The sequence below is a fragment of the Tamandua tetradactyla genome, chromosome 6, assembly GCF_023851605.1.
Source record: "Tamandua tetradactyla isolate mTamTet1 chromosome 6, mTamTet1.pri, whole genome shotgun sequence".
Lineage (NCBI taxonomy): Eukaryota > Metazoa > Chordata > Mammalia > Pilosa > Myrmecophagidae > Tamandua > Tamandua tetradactyla.
In genome coordinates, this window is record NC_135332.1 from 154,107,984 (window position 1) to 154,133,167 (window position 25,184).

A 25,184-nucleotide genomic window follows, 5' to 3' on the forward strand; every position below is an offset into this window, starting at 1 on the left:
TATCTGTGCTTTGTCTAAAGGATCAGAAAAAAAATTGCTTAATAGGCAACTGTGTATTTTACAGTGTCCTATCTATAGCAGAGTTTAATAGTAAATTTTTTGTCAAATGAGAGGACTGGAGACAGATTTTCTGCTATACACAGCCCTGACTTAAATCAAGAGTGTACACTTTACATTTGGAGATTACACTAGCGCTTCTACACAGGGTCCCAGCACTTTTATTTCACAGAATTAGAGGAAATGCATACCATAGAGACCAACTTATATTCTGTTTCCATTTTATTACTTAATTTTGGAGAATAAAAATGTTAAAAAATAAATTTTTATTAAGGTTCGGAATTATCCATTTCTGTCAAGACGTGCTTCTAAATAGAACACGTATATTTTGTCAGTTTCTCCATACCTCTTCTCTACATTTGAATTATACCAAGTTACTAACTAAAGACTGTTTTCCCCAAAGATCACAAATTTCGGCATTCAACTCTTTCATTCAAGTACTTTAGCCATCATGTTAATTTAAACCGTTTTTACTTCAATTTCAGTGTCAGGAAGAAATGACCGCCATGAGGTCCAGCCAACTTCTGGAACGTTGGATCCTGATGTGAAAGATGTTACTATTAACTTCCAAGCTTACTGCTGCATTCTCCAGGACTGCTTTCCTCTACATCCGCCAACAAGAAAACCAGTTCCCAGGAAGCGACCAGCTGCATATAAGTACACAGGCCTTTCATTGTCTAATACCTTTCAGTATGCTTTGATGTAACCCTTTTCACTACTCACTCCTGTGGCAGATAATACCTTCCTCTGTACAGCTCCCAAAGCGCTTCCACAAGAGAAAATACATCCTACAATGGAAGTGAAAGTTCTGGAAAGCTCAGATTTGCAGAATGTTAGATCTCAATTATTAAACCTGGCACCGTGTCTTTGTTATATAAGTAAGAAAGCTAAAGCCTAGTGACCTTAAGTAAATTACCTGAAATCCCAGAACTTTGGGGCAGCACCAAAAACTAAGTTTCCGACAGTAGTCCAATGCTTTCTTAGCAGGTAGCATCTCTTTCTCTTTTTTTTTTTTTTTTTTTTTAAAGAGAGAGGGAGGAAGGGAAGGAAAGACAGAGAGAAGGAAGGAAGGATGGAAGGAAGGAAGGAAGAAAGGGAAACATCTTTAAACATTTTCTTGTTTTATTGTATTTTGTTTGTTTGTTTGTTTTTTACATGGGCTGGGGCCGGGAATCGAACCGAGGTCCTCCGGCATGGCAGGCAAGCACTTTGCCCGCTGAGCCACCACGGCCCGCCCCGCATCTCTTTCTCTTAAATAACATGTGTCAAATTTATTATATAGTTATTTTAATTTTATTTCAAATATTTTATATGTTACTTCTCTCAGTTAAAAACATTTTATTCTGTCTTTGGATCTTTTTGAGTTCTTTTCCTTTATTTCTCATGTGAAACATCACTTTCTGCCTTGTATTATAAGAATTACTGTACATGACCTAATTTTCTACGAGAATGTAAAAGCCTTAATGGCAAGATCTAGACTTGATATATCTGGGTGTCCTTTATGGATAAATAATGATGGGAGTGATAATAAAAGCTAATGTTTAGTGGGCACTTAATAGCTCATTATTATGCATCAAGTATCACTCAATATTTATTAGATTAATCATAGTCCAAAATATGCAGATTATGCAGTGGTTATTTTTTAAAAGAATAATAATGGAACTTATTTGTCTATTCATTCATTCATTAAAACATATTTACTGAGCACCTGCTCTGCATGAAGCACTGTGATAATTATCGGTGATTCATAGCAAATAACATCAACACAGATTTGTCCCTTACCTTCCTTCTGCTCACTTTCTATTCAAAGAGACATACCCCAAACAAGGGAATAAACAAAAAAGGAAACAAAATAAATTAAATTAGTTGAGTCATGATAAATGTTTTGGAAGGGATGGATTTGGGGCTACAACAGAGAACCAGTGGGTGGAGTGGGCAGGAAAAGCCTCTGAGGAAAGGCCATTCCAGTTGTGACCCAAAGCAAGAGGAGGCGCTTGTCGTGTGAAAGTGCAGGAGGAGATTTCCATGTCATAGGCCCAGCCTAGGCTGAGGTCCTAATGTGGGAAAGATTGTGGCATGTTACAGAAACTAAGGAAAAGTCAGCTTGGTGGGACTCTGGTCAGCAGAAGAGAGTGACTTGGAGATGGTGTTGGAAACAGGTGGAAGCCAGACCATGTAGGTCCAGTAGGCAGTAATAGTAAGGGATGTGGGAAACCTTTGAATGGCTTCAAGCACTTCACATCATACTTTGAAAAGACCACTATTGCACTCTGTAGAGTATGCATCACAGAGGTACAGTGGAGTAGGGAGGCTCACTACAGAACTTTTTAAGAGGTACAGACTACCAAGATCATTGATCAAAAGCCCTTAAACAGTCTGAAGTATGTAAGATAATTAGATGTTTAACATTTATGACTGCTAGTTAGGATAATAGATTTAGATTGCTCTAGATTATGATGTAATAGTGCTGTATGATGATATGCTACAAGCATGTTTTTTTCATTTTTTTTTTTTTGCATAGGCAGGCACTGGGAATCGAACCCGGGTCTCCGGCATGGCAGGCGAGACCTCTACTTGCTGAGCCACCATAGCCTGCCCCAAGCATGTTTTATAGTATAGTTTTTTTTCTCCCACAGCATGAATTTTCCTCACTGGAAAAAACTGTGATTGGCATCTCAGTATTAGACATAAAGCTCTAGCTACGCAATACAAATGCATTGTTTGAGAGAGCTTGGCCTTCATTTATCGTAACAATGGACTCGAAGAAAAAGAAGACTATAAGTATAATGATAATGATAACGCTGTTGCGATAAGAAAGAAAGACTGTTAATCTCGAGGAATCTAGATAAAATAAAATATCAAATGTGTGCAATGTGCATTAGGTTATTTGGTTATATAGAAACAAATTTTAAAAACCTTTTTTGAAATTGATTCAGGAAAGATAAAGTGTTATTGTGAGTCTAAATAATCCTTCAACCCGCAACCTCTTTTTTAAACCTATTATGACTAATTTTTTGTAAGAGGAATTTTGACCAATACGTTTCTTAGTAATATAACCAGTACATTTTAACAGAACAAACTATTTATTGACACTTTTGTGGAATCCCAGAATTAGTATCACATGATTATTTAACCTGTTACTAGGTCAGGAAATCAACTTGTTATTATGAACATTTTCCAATAAGAAAATGTCATCAAGTGTATAATAATATTCTTTACAACAATTTTCATTAAGAGGTGATTTCTAGAAGGTGTGAAGATGAATAATGGACTCGTCTCTCCTTCAATGCACTTTCCATATTTAATTCAATTTAACAGAACTTTCTCTATATACACACTCCCTCTCTCCACCCAGTGGCTTAACCTTATTGACTCATCCTTACAATTCAGAGACCATTCCTTCTGCCCCTTTGCATGATTTAGAAGAGTGTATCCTTCCAGCGGTTCTCCATGAAATAGCACCGTTATGTCAATGGTCTTGAAAAGAATAAAACATGCAGCTTTTCAGTTTTCTACTATGCAAAACATTACAAGGAAATTGAATGATGTACACTTTAGTCAAAATTACGAGTACCACAGCAATATTTAGGGGGAGAAAAGTGATTCAGATTGTGGACAGAAAGAAAGGAAGTTTTCTTCAATGGAGAAAAAAACTGTATATGGGGCTTACGTATGTTGAGTATTTGTCTATTTAGCTAAATGACATACAATCTAATTTGTGTTCTATTATCCTCAAAGCATCCAGGATAGTACCACACCCTAAGAAGACTGGGTGATACGGAGAAATAGAGAGAGAGAATTTTTAATTGAAATATTTCTCTTCTCCTTTTAGCTTATGGTCAAATGATTCTTTTTGGCATTCATCTCAAGAAAATAATTATACTGTACCTCACCCAGGAGCAAATGTGGTTATTCCTGAAGGTAAATATATAAAAGGAAATAAATAAAATGTCTGTGTTTATGCAACATTAACACTGTGTCAACAGATGCCACCATTAGGTAGCTTTCTGCTTTTGTGCAGCACATCTTGGGGCAAGAACAGATTTGAAGAGATGGACTCTATCATTGTGCCCTGGGTCCTAAACCTAGCCTTCTCACTTTTATGTGGATTTAAACCCAGTAGTAAGAGTAATGATTTCCTGGGCGAAACAGAGACCGTCTATAATGGTGAGATTTGTGATGGTGCACAAATCTCAAAACTAGGGCTTACTGATAAAGTTATCAGTGTTTTGTCTGTGAGATATAGTCTATGGATTATATTCCTTATGTGAAAGCATTGCTTTATAGGAACATGGATTGTAGCAGACACAGACATTCCACCAATGGAAAGGCTCACCATTTCAGGGGTTCTGGAACTTGAAGATAAATACAGTGTGGGAGTTGCAGAGTCTTCTTATAAAAAAGTTGTTTTGAGTGCTACCTACATATCACTGCAGGTAAGAGTAGAGGTAGAATCTTGTAATTTCCAACCTTATTAATCAAATTCTAAAACACGGGAAGATTCACTAAATAAATGACAAGAAGGGATATTTAACTGGCATGACAGAAAAATTCAACTGGCTCTAGTCCATGCAATAGGAGTCTCATGTAAGTCCAATATATTTCTGCTCTCTTTTAAATTGTTGGCTAAACGTTCCATAAAGAGTAATTATCATGGTACACTACTGAGTGTGAGGTTTGCCCAGCTTTCATTCTATGTAGAATATTTGCTCCAGCAAACAGTCTCCAGGAGTTCTGAAAAAAATGAAAAGAATTTAAGCCTTTTGCGGAGAAAACAAACAATATTTCTTAAAATGAACATAAATAGAATTATGAAAGCAAAAAGCATACTAATAAAAATGTTTCAAATGTTTGGAACAATCTCATTGTCTCTTAAACCTCAGATGGCCTTGAACATGTAATGATTTAATCACTTAATTGCTCTGTCAGTTCTTTACTGGCATTCATTAAAAAGAATTGGCTTAACCATTAAAAATTGTTTAGTATTTTGTCTTTGAGAATAGTAATAAAGTTCCAGAAGCTAGATCTTTGACTCTTTAAAGTCATATCATATTTTGTTTAGATAAATGGACTTTACAATATATCAAAGCTGCCATTGAATCCTTACCTCACTGTTTAATTAGATAGGTAACCTTGTAAGTTATTGACCTCTTTTGGCATCAATTTTCTCATCTATGAAATGAGAATAATAATAGCAATAATGTAAAGATTAAATGATATAATGTATGTAAATATATTATATATTATACCTGGCACTGAATCAGGAAGTGTTAAATGTTAGCTATTATTAACAATGATGGCTAATAAATAGAGTAGCTTGGTTGCAAGTTTAGATAGTCTATTTTAGATGTAGCCTAGTACAGTAAAATACAGCATAGTCTTGTCACACAGCACTAGGTTAAGTCACAGGAGGTCTCAGTTCTAGGTCCAGCTCTGATCATAGGTAGGTAGTGCATATGATCTTGGAATAGTCATTTGAACTGATAGCCCAAATGAATAGGTTAAATTTAGGTCACTTCTTATTACAATACTCTGTTCTTTGTACTGTAACAAAATTCATTCACTTTTACTAGAGGATGCTACCAGCAACTTCTTAATTGCTTTCTTTTTTAATGAGAGAATATTTTTCTGCTCAGTTTTTAGGTTCTAACAATTCTCTGCTTTATTGCAGGGAGGTAGATTAATTGCTGGCTGGGAAGATAACCCTTTTAAAGGAGAATTGCAGATTGTACTTAGGGGAAATCATTCTACACCAGATTGGGCTCTTCCAGAAGGACCAAATCAAGGATCAAAGGTCATAGGTATGTGACTCCAGATACCAAAAGTGTCATATCAGTTTTGAGAATACAAAGCACTGTTTAAATATTTGTTATCACTTTATGATGCTATGGTATCAGAAACTTTTGAAGACATTTATTTATAGTAAAGAGTATTAAAAAAACAGAGATTTTAAAAATTGGATCATGTAATATAAAGCATGAGATATTAATATAAAAGTATATATTTACCAAAACATAATTCATTACAAAACTAATTTATTAAAAATTTCTCCATATGTATATTATCTTTCTAATCTGGTTTTCTCCATAATCTCTTCCTTATGTAGGCAATAATATTTTTATAGCCTAGTGTTTTTCCCCTAAAAAGGGACTTTCCTTAATATTATTCAGTTTATAGTACTAATAAATAAACTTGTGGTTCAGTTGGCTCTGCTATTAGCTATTTAATCACAACTGTTCCTGAGCTTTAATTTCCCTTTAATTGCATTGTATGACTATTCCTACTTCACCCTGGAAAGTAGAGGCCTTGAAAGGGTTTACTTTAATGGCAATTAACTGCTTTTATTAAATACTACTACGTATTTATTTAGAAGACACATGCAAGCATGTACAGCAACTGTTTCACAGTAAAATTTCTAAAACAGTAACATCCAGTAAATAAAGGGAAATCTGTCACAAGATCTAATTAGTCAACAATCCACTGGCACGTGAACTCAGGCAGATAGGTTCAAACTTCAGAAAATATATTGGGCTTTATATGTTTATTTATTTTTATTTCAGAAGTAACAGTTCAAATAACACAAAGTAATATTAGGATAAAATATGAAGAAAAATATACACATCTTGTCAACTCTACCCTCTTGAGGAAACTAGTATAACTTACAATTTTTGCATTCTTTTCCATACTTTATAGCTATGCTAATATTCATTTTATATATTGATTTGTTGTGGTAGTGTTCCTTTTACATAAGCATGGTCAGACTAAATATATTAGCATTTTTCTCTTTTTACTTAATATATTGTAGACATCTTTCCAGACCAACCATTAGAGATAAAACTCATCCTTTCCGTAGCATAATAATCTACTATATGAATATTTATTCCATGATTCCCTTATTGATGTACATCTGGATAAATTCCAGTTTTCCACTCTTTTCTAATATGGAAGTGGTTAACATCTTCATTAATGTATCCTGAGCACTGGCTTTGATTTCTGTAGACAAGATTCCTAAAAATGGGTCAAAGCCTTCTTATACAGCCCTGAACAGATAACCCTAATTCATTCCATCATTCTAAAATGTTCAATCACTTATTAAACTATATTGATGAACTGTTTCACTTTATACCAGCACTTAATCCAGTACTATGTGATGAATAAATGAGCATGTGCTTTTCTCCTTCAGGAGTGTTTGGTGAGCTGGACCTTCATGGAATCCCACATTCAATATATAAAACTAAACTCTCAGAAACTGCAGAGGCAGGATCTAAAGTCCTATCTCTGATGGATGCTGTGGATTGGCAGGTAGAGGAAATATGTGATTGAAAGTGGATGCGCACAGTGGGTCAGCCTAAAAAAAGTTTCTTCTTTATTCTCATAGGATTTATTTTCTCAAGTAACTGGTCAGATGAAAAATGTTAATTTTACAATCAGTTTGCACTCAACAAGCTGACCTGATAGCAAGCATTTAAAAACTCTGGTCTCAAGGTTCTTCATATGAGGAACATTATGTATGTATTAGTCATGAAAGAAAATATGAAAGTTCCTGGGTGAAAAATAGTTATTAGAAATTTTTGCAAAACAGAAAATAGGAATATATTTTAAATATTTTCTTTTTATCTTGGTTACCTCTTTGCTTCTACTTTGTGATTTTACACAAGCATTTGGAAAGAAAACAAATCTTGATACACGGAAGATGTTTAAATAATGCCTGCATTAAATGAGAGATTTTGATAAAATAAAAATGGGAACAATTCTCAACTCTACTATACTCATAAACATGCCCAGGCCATAGACTGTGTTTGTTTTACCAATTTGTTGTTTAATGGCAAAGGATCAGGAAAATGGTGGATTCTGTTTCATACCTCTCAGATCTCACCTTCTGGTGAGAATGAGCTTTAGAATCATAGGACAGAGTCTTAGCTTGAGCAAAGCAATACAAATCAACAGAACATCATGGGTTTGCTCTCTTCGTGCAGTTGAAAATTGACAAATAGAAGGAGGACTTACTGGGAGGTATTATAATCTACTTACGATATATTTCTATTTGTGATAGTTCCAGTGTAGTTACTTTTTAAAGAAAGAGTAGTTAATTAAGTGATTTCAATACCCCGTTTTATCCCTCATGGGTGAAATTTGAGCTGATGCTTTCATGATGAGAAGATGCTTAATGTTAAAAGATTAGAGTCTAGGCCTTGGCCTTGGCCTTTAATTTTCCTCTGCCTTTCCCACCTTTGAAGAATATCAACCTGTATTTAACTGTATAAGGATAATCTGGGAAATTTTTTTCAAGTTTCAAGAATATTGTCCTGGCCGATTCTTAATAAAAATCTAAGTGCATTTGTTTTGATCTATTTCATTTTTAAAAATGCATATTATTGTGGGTCTATTAAATGATTGGATTATATTTAAGGAAATGCAGAGATAATTCACAATTTAGAACAATTTAGAACAATTCACAATATTGAACACAATCATATTTATGTATTTATTTTTAGTATTATTATTATTATTTTTTTTTTTGCATGGGCAGGCACGGGGAATCGAACCCTGGGGCATGGCAGGTGAGAATTCTGTCACTGAGCCACCATCACACCACCCATGTATTTATTTTTTCTTTTTTGCATAGGAAGGCACCGGGAATCAACCGCATGTCTATTTTGAGGCTTAAATGTACAGCTTATTCTTTCTTACAAACCATGATGGCTAATCAGATATAAAATAAATTATAATTATTTAATAGTTATTATTAAGAAATATAAACCTATTTCAAGAAGTTTTCTTGAATTTGGCCCTTGAATTTTTTTAAGGAGGGAGAAGAGATTGTTATAACAACCACAAGCTATGATTTCCACCAGACAGAAACTAGAAGTATCATAAAAATCCTGCATGGTCGCAAAATTCTCATTCTCAATGATACCCTTTCGTACACTCACCTTGGTAAGTGGTTGCTCTTTAACCAAATAGATATATAATTGAAATATTCAGATTTATATGCTCTCCTCTGTTATTACAATTATTTGATAAAAGAGCTCATAAAATATTTTAGCGGAGCATTTCACTGAGATTGGCACTGGCATCCAAGAGGTGCTACTATTTATGTGCCGCCTACCAGTAGTCCTTCTGTATGCAGTAATTCATTCTGCACATTTTTATTGAGTTTCTACTACATGTCAAATGGCAGACAGCAAAGCTAATAGGATCCCTGCTTTGCTGTTTATGCCTTTATCCGTCGTGCTCCACTGTGAATATCTGTTTCTTCTGTCTTTTGCACTGTCCTGTGATCTCTTCAAGGATATACCTGTCTCATTCAAATATTCAGTAAATTTTTATTGAATTTCTTTATCCTTGCTTCCTTTTATTTGTTTATTTATTTTTACCAAGTTTATAACTTCAAAGCAAAGACTAACTTTGCAATTTCTATGTTAATCAATCACTTTGAAAAGAGTAAGTAGATTTGGATTATTATGGTTTTACTTGATGATTCTGCTTAAAATGTATTAATAGAAAATGATTACACAAAATGAATTGTACAAAAATATATTTTTTGTCTGTTATTTTTATTAGAAATTAGGGAGATATGTGGTATTATTTGACTCTCATCTTTCTGGATTTTACAGTGTCAAGAGATCTTTAGAGTTAAAGAAAACAAAAATTTATTTAATTAGCAGGATAATTAGTTTCTCCTTAGCTTTCAAGAATGGCTCTCTGAGAGGACTTAGATTTAATATATAGTTTTATAATCTTCCACCTTGCTTAGCTTGTTTCATGAAGTAAAACCTAATAAATCTTACATGTAGTTGCAACTGAGGGATGTGTCATATGGAAGGAAATTAGGGAAATGATACTCTGGAGTCTTTCTATAATAGTGCCCAGACCACCTGCATCAAAACCCCTGGCAAATGGTATGCCAAGCCCCAACCATCAGCATCCCTGTAAACTCTAAAGAATACCCAGGGCTCTATCTAAGACTCTATAATTATGTTTTGGAAACCTGTAACCTCCAGATGCTTCCTAGGCCAGATAAGCCCTGAATCCCAGAGTTACCAGTCTCTCTAAGGGCATCAACCAGTTGCATCCCCTACCCCATAATGCCAACACCCTTTCTTGACATTAAGATGTTAGATTGGCTGTTGCCCAAATATCCCTAAAGAGTAGGAGAACAATCAAAAGAGAAGGAGGAGTTTTATCAGAAAAAAAGTGTTAAAGATAGGATTTAACAAATGAGTGAGACTACTGAATCATTATCTTGATATTTCTTTTTGGTCTCCCGTCTCTTGGAGCAGCTAGAGGGAAACACCTGAAATGGTGGAACTGTAACCTATACCATACTTTGAAAATTGTTCTAAACTACTTGTTAAGATGTACTTGGAAATTTATTGCTTTCTTATATATATATATCATATTTCACAATAAAACACGTTTTAAAAAATGAAACAATGCCTCTAAAATTCTAAAAAAAAATCAGCAGCAATAGGTGGGGGTTGGGGAGATGCCAAAACATGGATTCCTGAATACCACCCCAAAGTACTGTTCGCATTCTCTGGTGTGAAGTTTGGCAACCTGTTTAAAGCAAGCTGCTAGGTGATTCGTATGCCTGCTGAAATTTCAGAACCTTTGATTCAAGAGCATTATTGTCCTAATTTGTTTCACTGACACATTCTTCAGCTGTAACTGCCTTTGATAAGCTGTTGAGAAATGGTGAAACTGGAATTCTCAAGGAGAGAAGCAATAGATCAGATGGCTTTTCATCTTCAGGTGCAGAGATTTTTCCAGAACGCCAACCTTTCCCATTTGACATGCTACCCTCTCCCAAATCTCAGGAAGTGGGAGCAGACAGGAGTCATGTTAGAAAAGCTATGCAGATATTTCTGATGCTCTTAAGGACTCCAGCTGTAAGGCCCCATGATAGACTGAGCAGATATTTGACTTGCATGGGGGGAAAATGTCTGGAGAACAAAGAGCTATTTAAAGCAATTATTCTTCTTTAAGTCAAAAGGAAAAGGTTTTATTGAAAAACATTTTAATTGGAAAAAGAGGAGGGTTTAAAGTTTTCCATTACTGATTTTTTTTCATTTAAAACACCAAAAATTTCTCTCTGCTTGAAATGCACCTGCATGTCTTAAAGATTTGAATATGATTTCTAGAAATGTAGAATGTAATTTAGGTGATGTTTTACAAATCATTAAGATGTAAATGAATATATTGAGTTTGATAAGCTACTGCATATTTATAAGTAACTGTGGCTAGTACAAATGTGTCTTAAGGAGTGTGGAACAAAACCAGGTTTAGGCATCAGGAGAGGTAAAATTATCTGTGAATTGCTAATTCCCTACATGGCCATAGGCAAATTCTTATACTTCTCTACCTCATTTCTTCATCTGTTAAAATTATTAGCTTCTCAGTTTACCATACAACAGTACTTTCAGGTACAATTTGAAGTTATTGCAAACCACTTTCAAGATATGTTAAGCAATAACTTCTTAATTGTTGATCATAATAATCTTTTTGGTGGACATACAAGAAACAGTTTGGGCAATATTTCAGTTTATAAACTTAAAAGTATCATAATTTCAGTCTGCCATCCAATTACATATAAGCATTCAAATCTAATCATTTCATGTGTTTGCGTTGATTTTTGGCATATTAGAAAGTTCATTATCTTTTTTTATGAATTACAAAGAAACTAATAAAGAACTGTTTCTCAGCATTGGTAATAATCTAGCTGTCCTTCTGTTGCAGCTGAAAGATACCATGTCCCTAGCACAGGTCAGAGATACACATTGGCAGCTGATGTTGGCTTACTGAGTAGGAACATCAAAATAGTTGGTGAAGATTATCCAGGTTGGTTCAAGGAATCTTTTGGTGCACAAGTCCTGGTCAGCTCATTCACTGAAAATATGATGACATTTAAAGGTGGGTACAAATTCAATTTATTATTCCAAATGAAATGTAACATGGTCTCTTCTATTCTTAGCAAGTCCTTAAGTAACTCTCATCTCCTCTAGGACCACATGGAAAAGTACAGCCTTGAGAAGGAGTATGTAGTCCAGGCACCGCCCTCTAACCAGATTCCCTGACAGTGTTATCTACTTACTTGATCTTCACAGATGAGGAATTTCCAATGTAACAGTGACCTTAGATGATAACTAGACCAGTCTCTCACCCAAACAAAGCATTCTGTAGCAAGTACAATAAATCATCTGTTATTTTTGTTTTGTTTTAAGGGAAATTTGAAACAAGTACCCCCAAAAAGAGAAAATGGTAGCATGGGTCCCAGTGTACCCACCCAGCTTCAACTTTAATCAACCTTGTTTCATCTCTTAAAGACCCTGGGTTGTTTTGGAAGCAAACAAACATCATTTCATGTACAAGTATTTCAACATATAACTCTAAAATATTTTACAACGTATCTACAATACAAGGGTCAGACCTAAAAATGTTAATATTTCCTTAACATCAAAAATTGTTCTAATTTCCTATGTTTCTCTCCTTCCTTCCTTCTTTTTTTGCAGTTTTATTTGTTCAAATGAGGATTTAAATAAGATGTATGTTGTAATTTGTTATGAATAGTGTCTCTTTGAAATATATAGCTTCCCCTTCCATTATTTCTCTTCCCTTGCAATTTACAACAACGTGGAATTCAGTGATTACGTCCCTGGAATTTAACTTCCTCTTTCTCCACTGTATTTCTTAAGTATAGGTAGTTTAGACCTAAATGCTCAATCATTTTTAGGCTCATCTTTTGGGCAATAATTCTTCATGGGTGGTGGTGTTTTTTTTTCCATTAATAGGCACATAATATCTGATTGTTTCTCTCTTTGTAATGTCAGCAGCTATTAATGATCATTATGTGGCTCCAGTAAGTCTCTGGTGTTAAAATGGTGATATTCTAATTCTGTCATTCCCTTCTCATTTATAGTCTGAAATACTTCTATAAAGAACTGAAAGACAATTCATATAGGAAATGCAGGAAGAATGTTTGAAACTTTTCCCTTATTTATGCACACTGACATCTGAGAACCATTGATAACCATTGAACTTATCAAACTAATTTTTTCCTGGGGGTGCAAGGCTGGTTCAGTGGTAGAATTCTCACCTGCTGTGTGTGAGACCCAGGTTTGATTCCTGGTCCATGCACTTCCGGCCCCAAAAAAGCAAATAAACAAAAACAAACAAGCAAAAATTCAACAAATGATCCTGCAATAATGGAATACCCACATGGAAAAATACTGAAATGTGACCTAGCCATATAGCGTGCAAAATAAATAAGTTCCCGAACATCCTCCAAAGAGACTAGGAGTTTTTATTTGGTTTCTTTTGTTTTGTTATTAGTATCTTTACGATCTCATGGGCTTAAAAATATTTGATGTGTTCTAATGCATTGTGATTATTAGTAATATTGTTGCTCAAAATGCTCCGTCATTGACCCTTGGAATCTTATCAAGGTGATGTCAATGTCCTTTGACATGACTTAGGTTTTTTAGCCTCTTTGCTTTCTGCTATGACAAGCACATATTGTCAGTTGTTTTCTGAGACTGGGAATCAGTCATTCCTCCGTGTAACCCTGATGCTTTTTAGTGGAAGCTGGTATGTAGATCCTACAGTCTGAGTACTATGTGTAGATCATTCATTCTTGATTTGAACTCTTTCAGAGTTCCTCACCTATTCATAATAGTCTCTATTCCACTTTGCAAGACCTCTAACTGTAGAAAAACATTATACCAAGTAAACAACTATCCCAGTACGACTTTTACCTATTGGTCATAACCTGCCGACAGGAGCTTCACTGACAATGATGGTGATGATGATCCTGATAAAGGATTTCAGGCACTAAGTGCTTAACATACATTATCTCATATAATCCTCATATTCCTATGACATAACCATTATTTCCCAAAGAACCATTATTAACACAAAAGATGAACAGAGTTACTCTGACCTTGGATATTCATCCATGTCTTTCTCACTTCAAATCCCATGATGGGCTTCATTCCCATGGCAACCTTTCCTTGCCCCTATTAATTGTTTTGTGATGTGAGTTAAGAAAATACATCTACGGCTTTTGTAATCACAGATGGTCTGTAGTAAGCATTTCTTCTCTATCTATACCTAATTTTTCTTATGTTCTCCATCATGCATCCACTTGCTCATGGATTTCCAGACAGGTCTTTCCCTTTTTGCACAAAATAGCTGTTCTCCAACCTATTCTATTAGATATCCATTTTTAAAACAAGGAATATCCTCTATTGCTTGTTTCCAGCCATGCATCTCCATGCCTCAGTTCCCTCATCTAGAAGACAGGGATAATAAAAATTCCTAACTCGTGGATGCTTTATGAGAATTAAATCACACATTGCTTGTTAAGCACTTAGTACAGTGCTTGGCACAAAGTAATCTTTCATGGATTGTTATTATTGCTATTATTAATCTATAAAATTTCTTCTTACTACCTCTATGGAACTTATATCAAACTGGCCAGCACATATTTGGCACTTTATATTTTGAAAGAGATGATGTAAAGATTTTTCCCCTTAAAGATATTTATAGCATCAGAATTGAACTGTCAGGTCAATTATATTTCATGACTTATATCATTCATTCTCAATGAGGGCGATATGACCCAAGAAAGAGAAAATTGGTTTTGAAGTGACAGAAATTCTTAATTACAACAAGGTTTGTAGCCCTCCAAAGTGCCACCATATATTAAGAAATACACAGCATATCCACGGTATTAGATTTCATGGGCAGGGTGAGAAAGGGTGATTAGGGGGAAAAATGTCTAAAAATGCTCTTTACGGAGCATGTATAGCTTTTTTAAATTATGTATTCTGCTTCAGGAAAACATTTTTAAAATATTTTCCTCCCCTCTAGGAAATGCAAGAATAAGTAATGTTGAATTTTATCACAGTGGTCAAGAAGGCTACAGGGATAGCCCAGATCCAAGATATGCTGTTACATTTCATAACCTAGGACAGGTTTGTACTTTATTTTAAAGTTTTGCATATATTCATAATATAACCTTTTAATTTTTATTCTATTTTCATCTAACTTTGCTAAATAGCCTTGTTTTAGAGTTTCTAAACTATAAGTGAATATGATAAAAACTTCCTTGGATATAGTTCCTATTAATTCTTTTAGATTTATAGCACAGTGATTCCTCCCATTGTGTACATTTATTTAAAGTCAGTGAAAAAGCCATAGAGAAAGTAGCACAGACAGTGAATGAATTCAAAGATCCATAATAGTGTTTCATGTCTCCATCTTCCAATGACCCAAAATAGTTCCCAAACAGTTCCTATTAAGCAAAAGGAATATTGCTTAATACAGAGGTTGCAAACTGGTGGCCAGTCAGCTAAGTCTTGATTAAATGGCACAGTTGTTTTTTTTAGTTGTCAGTATTTAAATATCGTATTTCATATAAAACCCCAGCTTGCCAATTTATTTTGGAAACGCCAGACTGCCTTCCTGTTTTGCAGCAATCTTTGAGTAGTAGAGGCCCCTCGACACAGGACGCACGTTGTCCTCTGCACCGCCCTTCCCAGCATTCCCTGTTGGTCCCGTTCATCCTTGCGCAGGCATGGCGTCTTCCCTCAGATTGAAAGCAGTTCTGTATATTGATGCCTCAGTCAAAAGTCGGAAAAGAAATATTGAAAGGACTGGTGTTTTAGGAAAGAAAAATGGAGAGAGAACATATGTCTTAGTGAAAATGAAGAATGATATTGGTGATTTAAAGTTCAATTTGTTCACTGACTGATTGCTATTAACTTTTGAATTGTAGCCCTTGCCATAGTAAACTATTATGAAAAATGATTTTTAGTTTTTAGAAGTAATGAAAGGAGAATTTTATAGGTAGTGATATAAATATAAATGCAAAGACAATACTTCATAGTTTTTATCAACAATTAAATAAGTATATATGTTTTTTGTTTTATTTCACCATAAATTCAAGAAACATGGAAATTTCCCAGCTATAAAAACATATCAGGAATCATTTTCTTTAATGGAAAGTAGAACGAGTATTTATCAAGAGTTGTTTCCTGAAAATCATCCTACTTCAAGGTTTTTCTTTAAATTTGTTTGATTTTTAAACGTTCACTGAATCCCAATTTTTTATAGATTCAAGAACGTGACTCATCTTATATTCGAGGCTGTGCTTTTCACGATGGCTTTTCCCCAGCAATCGGTGTTCTGGGGACAGATGGATTGGACATAGATGATAACATCATTCACTTTACAGTGGGAGAAGGTAGTATAAGAGTATTTTGGTCCCAATCACATGTCTCTCTTAGGCAATCCATCTGGAAATTCTAGAGCCATGCTATCCAATTGATCTTTCCGCGAGGATGGAAATGTTTTGTATCCATGCTACAGTGGTCATTACTAGGCCACATGTAGCTAGTGAGCACTTGAAGTGAGGCTATTAATTTTAGTTGTACTTAAGTTTAAGCAGCCACATGTAACTATGGCTACCATAATGGAGAGTGAGGTCCTAAAACGTAGACGAATTACCATACCATGATCATATGTGAGTTATCTAATCAATTAACAGCTTAAATTGCTATTTTTAAAAGATTCTTCACAAATCAATCACAAAGGTTATTCACAAGTAAAGGTTATTTTAAAAGAATTATATATAATTTTAGATGTTATTTTTCTTGAATATCAGTATAAAGCATAATATAAATGTATTTCATATATGTAAATTATATGTGCATGCTTGTTAAAATCTGAGGTAGTGCCCATGAACTCACATATTTAAACAAAATACCCTAATTCTGAATCGATTCAGAATTCTGAATCGATTCAGAATTCAGTAGTTTCTTTAAAAGGTAGAGTTTTACTGTCAAAGAGGTCAAATCTAAGGAGAACATTTGTCAGACTCAAACTAGCAAAATAATTTAATGGAAAAATGAAAGACATTCCATACAGTATTCATGACAAATTTATATCTGCATTTGGGGGGGGTGTCTTTTTTCTTTCTTTCTTTCTTTTTTTTACAGGCATAATAATATGGGGTGATGACAACAGAGTCAGAGGAAATTTGGTTGCACTTTCGATTTGGCCAGGAACCTATCAGAACAGAAAAGATTTAAGTTTAACTCTCTGGCATGCAGCAATTGAGGTAGTACAAATGAATTTATAATTTTCTTCTTGCAAGTGTCTATTTCTGCAGAAATTATGAATCTCAAAATGTTATTGTAAATTATTTCATTCTTAGACAAAGATTGATGAACTAATAAAATGAGCCAACTAAACGAGTGAATTAACTTTCATGAAAGGTGTCATGAGTTCCAAGAGCCATATAAGTTTTTCTTTCTATTGATATTTGTTGTTTAATAGGCTCTCTTATTTCCTTGCTTCCCCAGCATTTTTATTACTCTTAAGTTCTGATTTCAGGGTCTCTCTCCTGCTAACTGGCTGAGTGCCTTGAATATATTCACTGAATTTAGTTTCCCTCCTTCTATGAAAATTAGAATTATTGACTATAGAATCTCTAAATCCATTCCTCTTTTAAAATTTTATGATTCTTTATGCAAAGTTTTTTACATTTATCTGATTACTGATTTTACCTTTCTTGTTTCCCATGAAGTTTATTTAGTTACTGTAAGTCTGTGTTTGGATATGGAGTGAGGTTACAAGCAAGAATATAGAAAGTTCCCAAGAAAGGATTCGGAGAAGAAAGCTTCCCCTGGTTTTTATTTATTTACCTCTGCTGTAGGAAAGAAAAGGAATTAAAATTGCTCTCTTTGAAATGTGGAATAAGGATTAAAGTTTGTTTTTCTGCAACTATTAATCATTAATTTAAGGTAAAATCTGAAAACCCAAAACTTAGCTTACCTTCATGAGGAAAAATGTTTTTTCCTTCCATCTATCTATAGATTTTTAGAATGTAATCAAATGTCATGTCCAAGTCTTTAAAATTAAGTATAGTTGTTGAAAGAAAAAAATAGTTGATTCTATTTTTATCATTGTCTTTAAAAATAAAGGGGTTTGATATGCTTTTTAAATGATTGAGATTATGACACCAGAGGCAAGAAGTAGCCTTTCCATGCTTTCTACTTTGATATTCTCCACCTTTGACTTGGTTTAGGATAACACTCATCTTAACTTAGTTTTCAATTATAGCAGATTTTATGTAAAGTAAGGATTGCTGCTAATGAATCTTATGGTCCATTTTATTGCTTTAGTTGTTTTCTTTTTTAAACATATTATTCAAATTGGTAACAGAGTATAATCAAAAAGAGTGATAAAAGTCCTCCTAACCTTGCTATAATACTGGATGGAATTCGGTCTATAGCTTGTAAATATTGACTTATATTCAGTGGATTTTATACAAATAATCTATTTAATGCAGTTTTCTAATGAAGTCCAGGGTATAATACCTAATAATGGTTTTTCACCAAAAATCGAATGTAGTTTGAATACTTCACCTATAATTTAAGTTTGAATGAGCTGAATAACAAATTAATTTTTTTTCTGCTTGTAAATATAGCCATGAGTAGATGTTTCCTATGGATGTTGCACACTTGCTCTCATTGTAGAGTTGTTTGTGAAACAGCCTGACCCAAAGCTTTTTATCACTATACTAGATAAATAGAGGAACCAATACAATCTTACAAAATAACGTCGTTGCTGGATTTGGAAGGGCAGGATACCGCATTGATGGTGAACCTTGCGCAAGTAAGTCTTTTGGCATAGAATAACAAAAGCTAGGAAATAAGTTGCCCATATTTGTTAGAAACTAGGAGTAATTGTTTGTCAGTTCAATATGTGATATTTATTCCTCTGAGCACTAAATTATTTCATGATAACATTGGGTCCAGTGAAAAATGAACAGGCTTTTAAGGATAACTATATTTTTCAACTTTGTAATCCAAGATGTCTATCTAACAGCAATTTCAAGTCTCGATTTAGTTGGTATTTGAACAGTGACTACCTTATCCCACTATCATTTTCAAAATATCAGCACTTTTCAGCATAGGGATATATGTCTGTGGAGGTATGCCACTATACTTCCGCTTTAAAAGGCTAAGTGCTCCATCTTCATAGGTTAATACTTACAAGCGCTTGATTCCCGGTGCCTGCCCATGTGAAAAGAAAAAAAAAGCAACCTAAAAGCATAAAAAGTCAAAGGACGTGAACAGACAGTTCTCAGATTCATTTCTGCCTATCAGATTAGTAAAAATCAAGAAGTAACTGAAAAACTATTCTTTTGGCAAGTTTTGGGGAAACAGGAACATTTACATATTGTTAGTTGAAGGACAAATGGTCCAACCCCCTGCATAAGGGAATCTGGCAATATCTACGAAAAAATCAGATGCATTTACCTTTGACTCCACAATTTCTCTTCTGGTAGTGTAGCCAGCAGTTGCCTCTACATACTTAGAAAATGGCTGGTGAACACGTTTATTCAACACAGCATCATCTGTACTAGCAAAAGATTGAAACCCCCTTGTAGCCAATATCAGTGGATTAGTTGTATACAATTTGGTAAAAGTTCCAAACACTGGAACACTAGGCCCCTCTCCAAAAAAAGAAAGAAAAGTACTATGTATTACTGTGGAGAAATCTCCAGGATCATCTATTAATTTCAACCTTGTAAATCAATTACCAGCTCACAAAAGTAAAATAAATAATGAACTGTAAGCATTGCCTCTTGAGGAACTTTACTAAAGGAAATGGGATGTTCTCTGAAAGGCTGATATTCTTTCCAGAGTTGATTGTTTTTATCTCAATGTAGTTATTTTCTTTAATGGCTTCATTGAGTTATAATTTTCATACTATAAAATTCACCTGTCTTTATTGTACCAGTCAATGAATAGTTATTTCTAAGATTATTTGAATTAATATTTTCCTGTCAATTCTTAAAACACTGGGCTTAAAATAAACTCATTGTATTCTTGTGCAAATAAATTTTGAAGGAATAAAACAACTTTGCTAACAGATTTGACTGTTATATTTCACTTATTCTTTTATATATCACTTATAACACATTTTAAATATTTCAGTTCCCAATAACTTAAAGTGGATTTTCTTTGATTTAAAATTTTAAATTTGCAATTTCTGTACAAATTCCTCAAAGTTATGATTTTTGAAAAAGAAATGACCTATGAAGATGAACATTTACTAATATGTATAATATGAGGTAATGCATTTTTCACTGACTGTATTGATATTCCTAAATAATTGAGTGGTCATAAAGCACTTTTGGATCTATACCAATTGAAATATGAGACATCACAGAATGATGAAGGGCTTATGTTCCAGGAATGGTATGCCAGTTTGTCCAACCCTTCTCCCCAGGTGAAGGCTGAACAGAGGATCATGCTAGTTCCAGGGGGCCGAGCCAAGCTTGTCCATGGGGCTACAGTTTGTGGGGCCGAGGGAGAGATGTGCACAAAGCTTCCTATGGAGGAATAAAATCAAATCCAGCAGACCACTGCAGTAAAATGTCAATTCCAAAAGGCTAAGAAGAGAGGGGAAATCAATAAAAGAAAGTGGAAAGCAGGGAGCTTGAATTAGAGGGCTGTTCCTGAGTAGAATTTAGGGGGTGAAGCCTGCAACCATCAGTGTTTACAGGAAATCCCTCAACTTATGTGGGGAGGGAGTTATTAAGACTATTGATCTGATTTAAATGTAAGTGAAACTTTCATAAAAAATGCATTTTAAGTATCCTGTATATTAATAAGGAGTAGAGCTTCTATTTTGAAGGCTTTGTCTTTGTGTATACAAGGCACTCTACATAGGTTATCTCATTTCATCTTGAAACAATCCTGAATTAGGTGCTAAAACATTTTATATATGAGGAAGCTGAGATTTTAAAAGATTAAACAACTTTCTCAAGATCATATATATATTAATTCAACAAATATTAATGAGCACTTATCTCTACATTACCTTCCAGGCTCCAATAATGTGTTGGTGAATAAGCTAGACAAAGTTCCTTCTCTCTGATGAAGCTTATATTCTGGTAGGAAGAAGGAGATAGATAATTCACAAATAGATAATTAATGAAATATCAAGTGAAGAAAATATAATGGCAAGTAAAATAACTGGGATTCTCCTTTGAATCAAATAGTCAGGGAAGCCTTCAGAGTAGGTGGCACTTAACTTGAAAGTTTAATAGCCAGAAGGCACCAGCAACAAACAGTTGTACAGTAGAAGTATTTTAAAGACAGCAAGTGGTATTACTTTGTTTCAAGTTTAGGCTTGTTTGAAATCAAACCCCGTGCTCTTACTAATAAAAACCATATTTAGTTTTATCTAGTTTAGTTTAATAATGTAAAAATTAAGGGTACTAACACCAAACCAAACCTTTTGCAAATGCACGTACAATTATTCTGAATAACAATGAAGAGACAAATTAGATAAGGGTAAATACTGAATAGAGTAAACCACAAATGGCAGAGCCATAAAAATATTTGCTCATCTTGTTAAAATTTATATCTGAAATATTGTATATTGTTATAATATACAATATTATATAACAATATTATATTGTATATATATGATATACCACTTATTATAAAATAATGCTTATTATAGCTTTATGACAGACTTGTAGGTTAATTTTGAGGTCCTATATTTCCTTCCAAGATCAATCTAATCCTTCTGGAAAATGGACTGACAATGAAGCCCATGGAGGTTTATATGGTGTCTATATGAATGAAGACGGCCTTCCTGGATGTTCTCTTATACAGGGATTTAACATTTGGACATGCTGGGATTATGGAATTTATTTTCAGGTAAATGTGATACAGGATGGTGATTATAGAATTTCTCTTATGATTGTCCTTAGTATTAGGTAACCTACAAATTGTATTGCAGACCACAGAGAGCGTGCGAATCTATAACGTGACTCTGGTTGACAATGGGATGGCCATTTTTCCAATGATTTACACACCAGCTGCTGCATCTCACAAACTTTCCAGTAAAACAGTGCAAGTTAAGGTAAGAAATGATACAACTGCACTAAAGAGAAAGAGCGACTCTGAAAAGTACAACATTATTGAATAACTAGTAAGAATGATCTTGACTTCTACCCCCAGCTAATTCACACCCTCCTGCCTTTGCTCTTACTGTCCTCTGCACGGAAGGGCTTCATCCTTCTTTCTCCTCCCTGCTCCCCTTGCCTCTTTTTGTTCATCGCCTGCTAATCTTATAACAGTCAATTAAATTTTCACTTCCTTTACGAAGCCTTTCCTGAACCCATTTGGGTGGTATTGAATGAACCTCCCTCCATTTTTTTGTTCTACTCTACCTTGGACATTCACAGAAACATAATGTCATTATATATAATTATTTTCATGTCTCTCTCCACCCCCCAACCTTAAGTGCCTTTCCATTCAAGACAGAAATCACGCTTTTCTCATCTTTGTTTAATGAATGGTATACTTCTTGAAACTTGTAGGTTGTGTTTTGTTACCATAGAATTCAGTATTATTCATTATTATGTTTTAAGAATGGTTATTACTAAAGTTATACCATTTGCCTTTTTTTTTTTTTACACAGGGCTCATTAATTGTTGGAAGTAGCCCTGAATTTAATTGCTCTGATGTCCTAACTAATGATGACCCCGACATGGAACTTACTGTTGCCCATCGAAGTTCTAGACCTCCAACAGGTGAAGATTTTGGACACTTCAATTTTAGTGTTCATATGAACACATATTCACATTTTATTAATTTTTCTTCCTTTTTTAAAAGGTGGAAGAAGTGGAATTTGCTGGCCTACCTTTGCTTCAGCACATAACATGGCACCCTGGAAACCCCATGCAGGAATCATGAGTTACAATGCCATCACTGGCCATTTGGATGTCATAGGCAAGTTTAAACATGGTCTTTGACAAACCTACTCAATTAAGTTTCGTAAAGAATGTGTGGAGTATATATAATGCTTCATGGTTGGAAAAGGAAACAGTAATGATTTAAATTATTTTTATATATACCTGCTGAATATGACTAGCAAAGAAAGCAGACATCATATTCAATTTCAGGGATGATTCCCTGGCAAAATTCTTATATATTGGGGAATTAGCACTTAATTTTCCTTCTGAAATATCAGGAAAAAACCCTGGTGTAATGGTTTAAGATTAATTAGTGTCTATAATTTATGAAATTCCTTATATATATGTATATATAGTTATATTAATAGTAATATATATGTATGTATTATTATTCCATTGTGTAACTAAAGAGCTGAAGAACTCAAGATCATTGAATTTAAGTGACTTGCTGAATTCTCACAGCGAGTGGCAGAACCAGGATTAGAATCAAGGTCTTCTGACGCAAAATCCACTGTTTTTTCACTGAACCAGTCTGCCTCCTTAGAAATGTAAATGATATATATAAATTAATGTAATAAACAGCTGAATGCTTTTCAATTTTACCTATTAAATCCCCTGTGTCATTCTTTATATCAGTTTAGTAAATATCCTTTCCATAATAATTTTAACCAATGTCTCTTCAAAAAAAGCAGTTCAATTAATTAGACATCTAAATTTTGACATTTTCCCCATAACTTTATGTGCCAGAAATGCAAAATAAATGTGGCTATTGGTGTTACTCGTAATAATGTTCCTCTTAGAGAAAATCATTTACCATGCAATGTGGTTTTAATTGAACACATATTACTTCTAATAAAACTATGCCCTGGAATATTATAAATAGCATATGGGAGTAAAAATAACCTCATGAATATTTTTTGTCTTATAAATGGATGCAAATAACTATTCTTCGTTTAAAACACATATTCTTAAAAGATCATATACAAATGATGGTGGTCTTAGATTTGGTTCTCTAAAGCAAGGACTTAGATAAGGGTTCTTGAAGGAATGCTCTCAAGAGAAAAAGAATCATAGAATTGGGCCAGGCCAAAGGAAATTGCTAAGCAAGGATATGGTATCAGCTGGACAAATAGCTTCACTTGCTCCCACCAGGAGCTCTGAATTTAAATTACACCCTGGGCTGATCTCTCTTGGGCTGGGAGGGCTGTGGGTGAGGTGGGGGATGTGACTGGCCTTCTGTCCCCTCCTGTTAGTCAGCCACTGTCTGCAGACTGTCCTTGTGAGGAGGGCTCTAATCTCCTGGTGAAATAGCCATGGGCAATTACCTGGAGGAAAAAGCAGCTCTGAGCTGTTAGCGGCCCACACTCACAGACCTAGGAGATGGTGCTCAGCCTGAATCCTACTTGAATCCAAAATTAAAATCACTCAGATCTTTCATTAAGTTAGCCCTAATATGCAAGCACTTTGCAAATCTCTGCTTATGTCATGATTATTGTTGCCCCATTGGCCAAAACAAACCACATGGCTAAGCCCAGAGAAAACATGAAAGAGGATCACTCAGTGGTGTGGCTCTAGGAAGCAACGGTTGTAGACTTACTGCTACAAGTGGTAGACTTATTACCACGGTAGGTAAAAGGTCCATGTTCAAGGTAGTGTCTAATGATTGGTTTGATGGGATGTGCATGAAATGAATCTGATTTGACTACTTTCTCTATAGAAAACAATTATTTTTCAATCCTTTATGTTTCAGATTCAACCTTTGTTGGATTTAAGAATGTTTGCTCAGGTGAAACTAATGTCATATTCATTACTAACCCTTTAAATGAGGATTTACAACATCCAATCCATGTGAAGAACATACGGCTGGTTGATACTACTGAACAATCAAAAGTGTATATACATAGGCCCGATATAAGGTAAAATGTATGAAAACTCTGTTTTTTCCTTTCCTGTCTCTGTAGTTTTCATTCTTGTTTTCCTCCTGACATAGCTCTGAGAAAGTCGATTTATTAAAATAACTGCTAATTTCTATAAAAGTTTAATCACAACTATAAAAATGAAGACTATTTAATAATATAAATCTAACTGTTCTCAGTTGAGTTTAAGAAGCTGGGCCTCAATATGTATGTCTTCTAACAATTTTTTTCTGTGCATCATCAATAACATCATCATTAAACATAAATATAAAGATGAGTCAGAAGAGTGTTGTACATGAATATTTTTCCATCAATCAATAATCATTAAGGGGTAAGAAACATCTCTATGATTTTTTTTTCCTTTTACTAATCTCTTTTATCTTTGCTTTCCGTACAACCCAACATATGCTTGGAAATTTAATGTC

At 34.4% G+C, this 25,184-nt stretch overlaps 1 protein-coding gene across 1 annotated transcript in view; it reads left to right on the plus strand.

Moving 5' to 3' along the window:
- The window catches only part of PKHD1L1 (PKHD1 like 1), a 173,786-nt gene that overhangs the window by 123,535 nt on the left and 25,067 nt on the right, over nt 1-25,184 (plus strand). The window contains exons 53-68 of the mRNA XM_077167497.1: nt 543-714; nt 3,890-3,978; nt 4,345-4,493; nt 5,729-5,858; nt 7,241-7,359; nt 8,865-8,994; nt 11,797-11,970; nt 14,929-15,032; nt 16,174-16,303; nt 17,058-17,179; nt 18,648-18,738; nt 21,655-21,803; nt 21,886-22,008; nt 22,570-22,681; nt 22,764-22,880; nt 24,594-24,759. Of these exons, the coding sequence (XP_077023612.1) occupies nt 543-714; nt 3,890-3,978; nt 4,345-4,493; nt 5,729-5,858; nt 7,241-7,359; nt 8,865-8,994; nt 11,797-11,970; nt 14,929-15,032; nt 16,174-16,303; nt 17,058-17,179; nt 18,648-18,738; nt 21,655-21,803; nt 21,886-22,008; nt 22,570-22,681; nt 22,764-22,880; nt 24,594-24,759 (2,077 nt within the window). The remainder of the gene's footprint in view (nt 1-542; nt 715-3,889; nt 3,979-4,344; nt 4,494-5,728; nt 5,859-7,240; nt 7,360-8,864; nt 8,995-11,796; nt 11,971-14,928; nt 15,033-16,173; nt 16,304-17,057; nt 17,180-18,647; nt 18,739-21,654; nt 21,804-21,885; nt 22,009-22,569; nt 22,682-22,763; nt 22,881-24,593; nt 24,760-25,184) is intronic.